Source organism: Megalops cyprinoides, chromosome 10, assembly GCF_013368585.1.
Source record: "Megalops cyprinoides isolate fMegCyp1 chromosome 10, fMegCyp1.pri, whole genome shotgun sequence".
Taxonomy (NCBI): Eukaryota; Metazoa; Chordata; class Actinopteri; order Elopiformes; family Megalopidae; genus Megalops; species Megalops cyprinoides.
This window is the reverse complement of record NC_050592.1, coordinates 37,400,071-37,412,104: the sequence shown is the minus strand read 5'-3', so window position 1 is coordinate 37,412,104 and position 12,034 is coordinate 37,400,071. Positions and strand designations below refer to the sequence as shown.

The following is a 12,034-nucleotide window of genomic DNA, read 5'->3' as shown; positions in this document are numbered from 1 at the left end:
GTCACTTACAAAGTATAAAATATTTAAGACAAGCATTTTCAAATTGTGAAAGGAAAGCCATGATTTCCTACAGGCAACTGGTTACATTTGAAAAGTCACACCTATTCTTCCTGTTTGTTTCACTCTCTAGCAAAGCATCCATAACATTACCAGCCCAGGTCTGTGTATTACAAATGGGCAGGGCCTCCTCTACTGTATCCTGCAGAGCCCCAGCCAGCCACTGTCCTCATTCTCTGAAAACCACAAGCACTCTGTCAGATGATGGAGTTATTTGGTGGGGTAAGGCACAGGGACAGCAGCAGTCCTCTGTGGCCAGAGCTGAATGGTTATTCTCTGAGTGGTCCTCTCACAGATGCAGATTTGGTCGTGAGCTGGTGAACCTGTAAATGCAGTTCATGCTGTGTCTCAAGGCACATGCACACTAGTGAGGGAACAGCGCGATGCAGCCGAGCTCACCTCCCTGTCGCTGGTGGAGCTGTGGCCGTCGTCCAGACGCAGGGAGGAGGTTCGGCTGCGCTGATCTCCTGGGACCACCTGTAGAGAAAACAATCTCAAACCCAGCACTGAGCTTGCTCTGGTCCAAACCAGGTTACCACTAGCTACAGGCCTCAGTGGCATTCTACTCAGATGGACCCCTGGTGCTCCTCCCTCCCCATTCTCTTCTCTCTTAATAACTGCCATAGCTTTGAAAGCAGGGATGCTGTGTGTGCGAATCTGGTGCAAGATCACAGGACTATAAAAAACTAGAGTGAAAGTCTGACCTTCCTTAAGACATTCCAAATTAATATCATTTATTTCAGTGATAAAGGAGGAATGCACAATTCCAAACCTTTCAGTTTTAATCACCCATTTAATATCAGATTGTAAAAACTGATATGATCAAACCAAGGTGCACAGCACATGCCATCTACTGCCTCCCTCTGGCTGCCAGGGGCAGCTCCCATCCTGCCTTCAGACACAGGTAGCAGGCCAAACACTAACAGCTTTTAGCAGTGACCGCCTGGGCCAATTGGCTACTGGTTTAGGTGGCCACAAAAAGCATGTGCAAATCATACTTGCAGTTTTTGTTGTTTTAAGGTTAACATACGTTAACTGAACACAAGCTGAAATGAACACATCCATAAGAAAGAAAACATCCATGGGTTAAACAAATACAGTTCATTAGATTTCCCTTGCCCAAGTTGTTTTAATTCAAAACATCAAACTTTCTCCACCAGTTCCAATCAAGCATTTTCTCTCTGTCATTCTTATAGACCAAAAAGTTGTAGATGTAATTCGACTGTATCCCAGATTGTTTCAGCAGGACAACTTTAGTCAAACTGCAGGATAAACTCATAATTGATCACTTAAGCTGGCTTCATATGATAGCTGTCCTTCATCTGTGACATCTAACAATACTAACCAGTCTGCATCATAGATAATGGACCTTTATGTACTGCATCTAATAAATGTCCTTCAGCCTGGCATTGTTCCAACCTGTAGAGCAGACCGATACAAACCCATTCGAGGGTATGCCACTGTCGTGTAGATAGATATAGCAAGAAACTTACCAATGTTGAACAGGCCTCCATTTTCAGTAGACATTAAGCACATGCACTTATTGACTCAATCTAATCCTAGGGGCCCACTGTCAGCCCTTACAGACAGGATAAACATCCATGACCATGTAACATGATGGCACAAACAAGCAAAGCTGAGACATTGTCATGAATGCTGCAGCTGGGTTGCATAGAAATGTAACTTTCTACATTTTCCAAACTCTGCATAATCATTGCCTACAAACATGTCCTTAAAACAAAACAAACATTTTTTACCACAGTTTACCTTTGAGACATCAATATGCCTTAATACAGCTTACTGTTGACTTTATCAAAATGCTAGCTACCTTGATAGCAAGACAACTTAACCTACCTGACCATTGACCCATCAAGAATCATGTCATAAGGGTGTTAATAAACAGAAAGCTAGAGACATATTTTTTTAATGTACTGTAATTATTTATTTGACTTAGCTACAGTCAATCATTATAATTTCATTTGCATTATTTTGTGAGATACTGTACATAGCAATGGATTGATAATTATTTCATTAATATGCTTTTAAAGAACAGTTCCTTTTTTCCTACATTCACATCTAAAAATGAACATGCACTTGTAATGCATAATGATGCACCAGCCAGCAAAACAGGATTGTGATTGCTAATGAGGTTTTCAAATTAAATTTCAAACAAGCAACCTGCTCCTCAAATCCAGGGGTATGTTTTGTAGCTCCTGCTGTTGAATGTTAGGAATTAGAGTAATTCCACTTTCCCAAAATGAGAAGGTCTCTTAAACCACTTGAAGTAAGAGAACTTGGTTTGCTCAGTACATTGGGTAGCTAGGTAGCTATTGATATGTGGCAGCTACAAAAGAAAATTTGTTAACACATTTTTTTCTTGGACAAAGTTATACTGCACACCTGGAAAATGAAATTTTAACATCTGTCAATTCAGTTCTACTATATATGCGGCAAAGCAATCCAGGCAGGATTATTCAAGGATTACTCTCAAATTAGACATGGGTGTATGAACTGACCAAAGTCTATCTAGATGTAGACATTGTGGTGCAAAAGTGAAAGGATGTTATATTAATGCAATACAATGCCTTTGCCATATTTAGAGTAATTTGTCTAGTTTCAAGAAGGATACAGATTAATGAAAAAGTACAGAGAAGGGCAAAAAGACGGGTTCCAGGCATCATAGTTACAATATATGAGATGAGACGTAACACTCATTGTATAAGCACACAACCACAGGAGCATTCAAGAAAAAGCTTGGCACAATGTTTAAATACTGTAAAATACTGCACTGCCTACACTTTAGACTAGCCTATATGCAAAATGATTGACTAAGTAGATTAAATTGTTAGCTAGGTATGTTAACAAATTTCTTCACAGATATTGCGTTTTACTACACAGATAATTAACCAAGCTAGAAGGCTATGATCCAACGGATCTGCCACTTTGATAATAAATAAACATAACTGTAATATTTATTGTGTGGTTGTTTTAAGCTGTACCTAAATTCTGTATATTCAGGTAAGGTTAGATGGGAAAGTATTTTTAAGGATCTGTAGTCATTGCAGTCATTTCTGTATGAAACCTGCACTGGCTGGAACACTGTCTTGTACAGCTATTAATTCAGGTAAGAATTCTTACACTGCAGTGCAATATTGTTAAAGTGACACTACAAACCACAGTTAGAGCCACTGACATTTCGGAGTTAAAATACTAGCCACAAATATGTCATGAAACATGAATAACATGAAATATGGTCACTGAAAATGGAACAGTCCGAGACCCTAGAGTGAAGACGTCGGCAGTGTGAAAGCTTAGGTGGCGTGTTTAGACAGGAATAGCGTTCACGTAACTTTCCTGCTTTACAACAGCAAAAGACGGCCCCTGGCGTTAACGGGGTACTCTAACTGCAATTACTAGGAAATCTTGAATCTCTAATGTGGGCGAGATTCCAAATAGTTATATGCAGTAATGCAGTAGTAGTGCGTTTTTGTACAGTAGTAGCTCGGCCGCTGGCTACGAGGAATCATTCACAAGGCGTGACGTACACGCTTCCGTGTTCACCAAACAGGTGGGTCCAGCAGCACACTGATCTCGGAAAAATACCGTATACCAAGCAAGCCAGCTACTAACCCCATTGCTCTTACATCATCTTAGAATGTTTCAGCCACATATATGAACATTACTGTCCAGACAAGGAATGCCATTTTGCCCGCAACCAAATGACAGCTCCTCAATGCTCAAAGTACCTAGGTAGGATTACCTGCTTAACCAGTAAGGAACAAACACTGTCAACCCGGCTAGTCAACTAACGTAACGATAACTGTTAACTAAAAAAACTTCACCATGAAGTCAGATGCTCATGTTAGTATCCAGTAAGCTAGTTAGGGATCCAGCTGCTCAAACAATTAGCTGTACTATAATGACTTTAAATTATAAATTGTTAACAAAACTAAATTAAGGTGACGTTACACAAACACTTGTGCATTGGTGCCATGTTCTAATAGCTAATAAGCTCATGGCGATCCAGGTGGTCTGGCTATTTTTCAGGCTCTTCTACTGTTCACCCCATCAGCAAATCGCACCTCGCAGCTAGCAACTCTACCAACCTGGGCATGCTGTTGTACTGTCTGTGGCATTCCTTTGGGTGACTGCTCCTCGTTTATTTTTGCTTGTAATTTCTTGAACATGTCTTCACACTGGGTGCAGCCGTGGCCGGACGAACTGTGCATGTGAAAAAGTGGGTGTCCTTATCGCGCTTCCTCGTTGCCTGTGTTGCTGCTCGTGTACTTTCATCCCCGTCAGGGTGAAACAGATGACTGCGCCTGCGCGGCCGACGTGGAGCAAAATGAAGCAACACAGTGGATCTACGGTATATGGACCAGGGACAAACAGGACACGAAATTCGTTTAAGTTGGTTTTATAAGAGAAACAGAGAGGTTGTCTATCATAGTGGGAAGTGTGCAGCTACAGAAAGTTGTGGGAATGGGGACATTTTGGCCTGCTGCTGGCCATGGAGAGATGTTTTAGGAGCATCAGCTACAATTGTCATGCTAGATACTGCTTTAAGACACAAGCCATCAGTCCATGAGGCTACCAACTACACCAGCTCTGTGCCACATCTGTATTTTAACAAAGCCCATTCTTGTCTAAGTAGCTGACTTAGCTAACTTTCCCTCTCTGTGTCATTACTGTGGAAGGTAGTTTAAATAGGAGTAACTCACCAAAAGGATTTGGTTGCCTTATCCACCATACATGCAAACCTGACATACACTTGATAAGCCAGCACTTCAGTGGGGAGCCTGTCAAAAGATCATGTCTACCTAGTCTGTTTGGAATAAATACATCCAGCGCATGCTTATTTCAGTGCTTTACCCCTGCCATCAATTCTGCTTAAAAGCACGGATCCACAAGCTTAAGAGATATAATCTTATGACTAGTAATAGGCTAGGAGTTCACATAGTGAGGCATAAGAGAAGCTAAATCCTCCCAAGTTCAAAAATAACATATTAATGGGTCAGCAAGATAGGAAGGCAATAAAATGAGTTATATAGTCACAGGTTCTTGGGAAGATTTGAAATTTGAAAAATGAAAATATGACAGTTGCAACTAAAATTAGTTAAGATAAACATTATTGTTTTATTTATCCTCAGAGCTGCATGTATGTAACTGAGCTGCATGTAACCTACATTGGGAACTGCAATATTGTACAGTATAGTAAAGTTTTGGATAATGCTTAGGGAGCCAGCCCTGAGAAGGATTTATGCAGGATGAGTATTTCACACATTTTTAGAAAACAATGTGTGTTGCCTTCCGTTTTAGTTTGTATGTGTTACTGTATTCAATGTTAACTGTATGACAAAAAACACACCAATAAGAACAACATTACAACCAATATTTACTATGTTTTATTTTTTTAACTGGTTTGAAAATATGGTAAGTACCAACAAAAGAGTGGTTCTGTTCAGAATTAAATGGTGGGACAAAAATCTATTTCTGTTCCCTGCTGTAAAGTGGTTTGACATCCATTAAAGGCCCTCTATGAAAGTAAAACATTTTGCTGAGAGGGAACAGGGTGCGTCTCACGTCCTGTAAAGCAATGTAGTTTTCATTCTCTCTGTCTCCTGTCCTTCTAGAACCATGAAACAGTGTTTGTCACTATGCTGAATATTTGTATTGTACTTCCTAATTTTACGTATATTAAAATATTTACAGTGCTAACATCTTATAAAGACTTGGTATCATTGCATATTTATTAGCGCTTCTGAGAAAAAGACGTACACCGTGTTCAGAAAAGTAAGCATACTGAGTACGGCTACGTCAGAATTCTTACGTTGGGTTTACATGCTTACGCACTCTCATTCTGCCAACAGAGGGTGATGTCGTGCCTTGAAAAACAATTCGTTTTCGGCCAATGATATTGTTATAAATAGCTAATCCTTTTTCTTCAGCTGCTCCTGAAAAGGTGACATTCCATAAATTAACACCACTTTGGGCTTTGCTTTTTGCATGTACACAGTAATACACAAAATTTAGAAAGCATTTTGTTTCTGGAAGCAGAAAAAATGTGTGTTTTTACATTTACATTTACATTATGTGATTTTACATTTGACTTCTACAAACTCTGGGACAGACAGGTGTACACAGTTAGCAAGGAACATTCAATATTGAATGTTCAGTAGATTTTCAACAAGTTAATGTTACCAAGATCACTTAAAGGGTACCTACATCAGTCAACAGTTACCTTTTCAATAGCTTACTGGTACTTAACTATAACCAATTAGGTACCTAACTGTAACCAATTAGCATTATCATATAATCTGATCTATATTTAAATATGTATGGATATATGTAATAAGTATGTACCCCTTAACTGAGTTGTGCACTTTGTCTTTTCATTGACTACTGGCCTTATTGTTGGTTAAAACTTTTAAAGGTCAACCACTCACATTGTGAACAACAATTTCAGGAATTTCTGTCTTTCCTTGTACTTCACATATCTAAACATCCACATAGTTACCCATCTATGTCTTACATTACAAGACCAAGCTTTAACAATGTATGTTTGAACAATAAGAAACTTGTGTGCTGGTTTATCTGACACCTCATTGGTTATAATAACACCATTTTTATTATTATCCTGTGTTCCTAAAATATATTGAAGAATATGCTCTTGTTCCCACTGTAACCTTGACAGGGTAACTAGAACACTTTAATGAGCCTTGCTTGTAAACGTTTTTGTTTTCCCATGATAGCCCATAGACGAGAGACTGCTTTTTGGGACCAGGATGCCACACTGGAGTCCTGACAGTCAGGGCACAGGATTTCCAAGCTGATTAAAGAACACCTTATAGGTCTATACAACAATACCCTATACTACTATACTTCCTAAAAAAAAAAAAAAAAAAAAAAAAAATAGGTCTATGACAATCCTCAGAGATACCCCAAAGTGAAACTCCACTGATATAAAACATCTTATGCAAACCATAGATTGAAGAATTAATTAGTGGTGATTATGTGCCCTTTGTCTGCTATCCTGAGGTGAAAGTAAGCATCCGTAAACTAATTTTAAAAAGTAATGTTAATGAACGCATGCAAACGCAGTTAATTAACGTAACTCTTATTGACATCAAGCATTCAATTAACACTGCTTTCGTAGATAATTGTTGGATTGTACTGCACATTTACTTTGGTTTCATGAAAGTATGTTGCTCATTGTAATTCTCATTATTAGTTCGTAGGCTACTTGTTTTTACCTCAATATATTTTTTATTTTAGCTTTTCCCCCACGCGGTCTTTATTTGCAGTCTGTTTTTTCAAACAGTGTGTTTTTTAGATTGGGTCTATTTAATAATGTCTGTTTTGTGTTAAGTCTGTTGTTCTGGTTCCTCTTGTCATATGTTTTAATGCATTATGCTTCATAAATCAAAAGCCATGTTCTCGAAACAAATAGCAAATGCAAAAACATATTTTGTTAGATTTCTATTTTTAAAATAAGGTAAATGTCAGGAGCGACCTTCCTCCAAATGTCTTCGAGCGTCGGAAAGCTCTTCGGGGCGAAATCTTTGAATTCAACTCAAAGAAAACTTAGGCTTAGACGCGTCAAAGCAATAACATGGGCTAATGGTATAAACTAATCATGGTTGACTGAGTAAAGGCTGAAACAAAAAACTAAAACGCCCAGCGTCTCCACCCTAAAGGCCCACATCCGGGCACTGCGGTGGCACCGACTCATTCCGAGACGCAGGCTCCGGGAGAGCTAATGGAATAGCTACAGCGGCGAGTGGAAAAGCGGAGCTTTCCAACGCTCAAACTGTAGGAGGAAGCCCTCCGAAGCAGCCCTTAAAATCGAATAAAGGTAGAAACAGCAAAGGTGCCACTTTACAAGAAATTAATTAGAAAAACAAGTTCCAGTGACGCTCCGAGCGAGCTAATTCCTTTTGGGAAGTGCGACTTGACGGGCAGTGTCAGTTTGAGCTGTCACACCAGATACAGGTTAAAGTAACACTGCTCCAAAGGGCTGGCCTTCCCTCGCTATTGGGCTCCTCTCGTTTTCTCTGGAAGCTACGTCTTTGGATAACATCTGCAGTAGTTAGCTAGCTACTACTGATTGGATTCAAAAGAAGGTAAGAGCTTTGAAACAAAGAAAATGTGGAAAATCGGAGGTTAGCTTGCTCGCTGACTAAGTTAGCTAACCGGAAAATTCCACACATACCTAGCTAGCGGACGAGCTAAAATAGCATGTCAGCCCTCAAACTTACCACCTTGTTTTTGTCACTATTTGTCCATCTCAAGTGCAGCGAAACAAACTAGCAGTGAATTAACAGAGAGGCTGTCTGAAATAAAGCTCCCGGCTAGATCGGATCTAATTGCCTTTGCCGGCTTTCGTAGCAGGCAACAAACGCTAGGGCCGACCTTTTAACGCTAACGCTAACATTAATGATGTTTCTATGCTGTGTAGCTAACGTTAGCTTGCTTGTCACCTACGAGTCGACATTGGTTTAAAAGCAATTTGACACCTAACGTTTGAGTCCACCATTTGTTAGCTAACTAGCTAGCTAGCCAGCAGTGTGTTGATTGATTAGGTAGTTAGCTAAGTCTAAGTTGATAGCGTAAGCTGCAGTCCCAAATAACCAAACGTTAAATCCACAAAACTAATGGTACATACAAAGAATTCTGCCAAAGTATATCTAATAATCAAGCGATTGACAGTCTCCAGGTCAAATGGATATTGGCAGCAAAACGCCTTCGTTGAAGCCTGTCGCTGGTTAAGGCGTGGAGTTCAACTTTGCCATTAACCTATCACTATGAGGTATTAGGAAATTAAGGTATTTTATGCTTCAGCGAAATGAAGTCGAAGGTTCTAAAGATTACTGTTTATTCTTACTTATAGATATAGTTATCAAACGTACAAGTACGTTGTCTTTTACGGTCAATATTACTTGAGATAGCTATCGCAGAAGCCGCAGCAACAAGAATGATCGGGTTGCTACAGAACAGTCTGAATTGCATGAAAGAGCGGTCAAATTGTACTAAAATAAACACAATAAGAGTAGAACACCATCTAACAGTTCTAACAATGCTGTATAATATCACTTAAAATAATAGTATTTGCATTCAGCATTAATACATAAAAGTAACACATACAGAGCAACAGCTTCAGTGAAATAACCTGATTACACCCCACAATCATGTTATCAAAAGTTAGACTTTTTTCTGTTAGAACAGATCAATGATGAGTTACGTTGGATTCTTGTTCTCAGTTGGTTTTATACTAGATTTGTTTAAGTTTTGCTATCCAAAACTCTTTTTCGTTGCAGTAAATAATTGTTTAAATACAGAATATTTATTGTTAATCTCTTATTAACTTATGGCTAATTTATCTCTGCTTAGAGGATCTTTCTTTAAAGGGTGCATGACAGCTTCAGCCCCTTTATGATGCATGTCCACCTTTGGACTGTGACACGGGCAGCTGCTGAGCTGCGGTTTCTGATTGCAAGTTCACTAGAGACCACAGGGTCCTGAGCGCACCAGTATGACTCAGGGTGCCCTGTGGGCTGTTCAGAGGTTAGAGGCATCTGTGCATGTGAGCTCAGCGTTAGGAAGGTGTCCTGATTTTTTTTTTTTTTCTTGGAGGGAAAGCAGAAATGTGCGCATGATGGGCCCCCTTCACCTCCTTTGAGCGCCACCTCCTCAGACCTCTGCATTTTTATTTTGGTGTAAAGAGGTCTCGGCATTCCTCCTCAATCCTATCTCCAGTAAGATTACATCATTTATTGCACAGGAGTCTCTTTCAAAAGATATCTACTCGCAGTGGTCGCCTTGATACAGCACGACAACTGCATTTGTTGAAAGTGATTGACAGTTATTGAGAGGAGAACACTATAAATGATTTACACTGGTTCATATTTTAGACTTCCTATAACTCAGCATGGCCAGGGATTTGGTCATGTACATTGCTTCCAGGTATCCTGGGTCAGGGCCGGGATACGTCCAGTCTCTGGTCTAATGGTCCGTAACCTGGCCAGACTGGGCCAAAAGGTGGAAGGTGGTTTTGTATGGCTCAATGGAATGAAAAATCAGAATGTTTTGCCAAATACATCATGGGTCAACAGTGCTGAAAAGAAAGGTCTGTGTTTTTCTTTACATATTAATTCATTTTCTTTTAAATTAAATGGTGAAAGGTTATAGGAAATGAATCTGATAACTGATTATTATTGCACCATAATAATGAACGGACCTGCCTAAACCACATGAGTACAGAGAGCCTTGTAATGGCCGTTTCCCTGAAGTCATAAACCTCTAACAGCATTCATGCATTAATCTTCTCACATCTTGCGTAATTATCAGGCATGGTCTCTAGACCTGCACGAACTTCTCATAGCTCTTGTACCCTGACATACCTAGCCATACCAAGAAGACTGGCAAAGCACAATTTCTGCTTTGTTCTCACACATCAGGCTCTCATTTGCATGTTTATTTATCTCATACTCCATAGATGTGTGTACAACCTTCTTTGTCACCCTGTGTCCAGGGTTATGGCTAATATGGCCACCAGTCTCCGTTTTCTCTCTTATCTCACCTTCAACTCATAGCCCTCTTCGTCTCACCTATGGCTCATAGCACTCTCTCTCATTTCATCTTTGGCTCATTTCTAGGGTCTGAGCAGTAGATTTAGGATTGTGGCCATGTCTGATCATACCTGATATGGTAAATGCAACTATTGTCTGTGGGTGTACAAAGTGCAACTAATTCAGATTTTTGTGTACATTTGATCAGTATGTGGGCATTAAACTAGCATTTGACACACTGCTCAGGTGTTGTTTTTAGACCATAGTTCACAGCCACTCCTTGACTTCATACATTCACTTTTCCTTTTTCCTGCAGTAGTAGTGATGCATTACTTCCTGTAACACTTTGGAAGTTGAAGCTTCCATACAGCCCCAGCTCTTTCCCTGTTTAGAGAAGAACAGCCTCAGCCTGTGAACCTACAAAATGGCTTGCATTCAGAGACTCTAAGATCAATACAGTGGAAGAAAAAAGGCTGTCTGTGAAGCAGAGAATTACCACTGTTGAACTTAAATTGTTACAGGTTCAAGAGACATTTGATTTAATGGAAACTCCTTTTCCCATTCTTACATGTCTGGGAAATTAGCATAATGTAAAAATTTAATTACTTCAATAGTCAATAGATGTGGTAGTTGGCTATAGCTCTCAGTTCAAGAATTGTCAGGTAGCAGAAACAAGTAGCAGAATAAGTGTTGATCCACGATGTTGTGACGTGCTGGTGACTCCCCAGGAGTACCTCACTGTTAAACTCACCTAAGGTATGGTGTTTTCCGCATAGGTTTTGTGACCTACTACCTGGAGTGGACTGCGAGACAGTGCAACATGGGCACTCCAGGCTCTGGAAGGAAGCGTGCTCCTGTTAAGGACAGGTTTTCTGCTGAGGATGAGGCCTTGAGCAGTATTGCCAGGGAGGTAAGTGGCACCTTCCCCTCTCTCTTTTGTCTGTGTGTGGCGATGATTAATACACAGTGGCCTGCTCATAACACACTGCTGACAGCGTGACACTAAACTCTGCACAGTGTGGACTGTCACTCACACACAAAATTACAGACAGTGCTGCGCATGCACGCGCACACACACACACACACACACACACACACACACACACACACACACACACACACATAGAGTAATTAGCTTGTTAAGCAGAATGTTGTGTTATACCGATGACCTGTACCCTACAGTTTGGATTCTTGTGAGCAGCATGTTGTACCTTTAGCTTGGTGTAGCTAACCATCTACAGATAAAGGCTAGCTAACAAGGCTAGTCTTGAGGCATTAGGTTGGCTTTGATCTATACCTGTAATTGCCACAGTTCAGTTTTCTTTACTTCCTCACAATGGTACTTGGTAAGCTAGCCTCAAGCAGGGTGGAAGCGGAACAGTTTACTCTGAAAGTCCTCTTTGGTGGAG

At 40.1% G+C, this 12,034-nt stretch overlaps 2 protein-coding genes across 10 annotated transcripts in view; one reads left to right on the top strand and one right to left on the bottom strand.

The window, feature by feature from the left end:
• golga4 (golgin A4) overlaps window positions 1-494 on the bottom strand; it is a 79,651-nt gene extending 79,157 nt beyond the window's left edge. Inside the window, exon 1 of the mRNA XM_036539768.1 lies at window positions 457-494. The gene's annotated coding sequence lies outside the window, so the exon portion shown is untranslated. The remainder of the gene's footprint in view (window positions 1-456) is intronic.
• A 7,290-nt stretch (window positions 495-7,784) lies between these two features.
• Window positions 7,785-12,034, top strand: part of lrrfip2 (leucine rich repeat (in FLII) interacting protein 2) — a 75,846-nt gene continuing 71,596 nt past the window's right edge. For all 9 annotated transcript variants that reach the window (XM_036539697.1, XM_036539695.1, XM_036539696.1 and 6 more), the window contains exons 1-2: window positions 7,785-8,180; window positions 11,402-11,535. In XM_036539697.1, coding sequence (XP_036395590.1) covers window positions 11,446-11,535 — 90 coding nt within the window. In that variant the 5' untranslated portion in view covers window positions 7,785-8,180; window positions 11,402-11,445. The remainder of the gene's footprint in view (window positions 8,181-11,401; window positions 11,536-12,034) is intronic.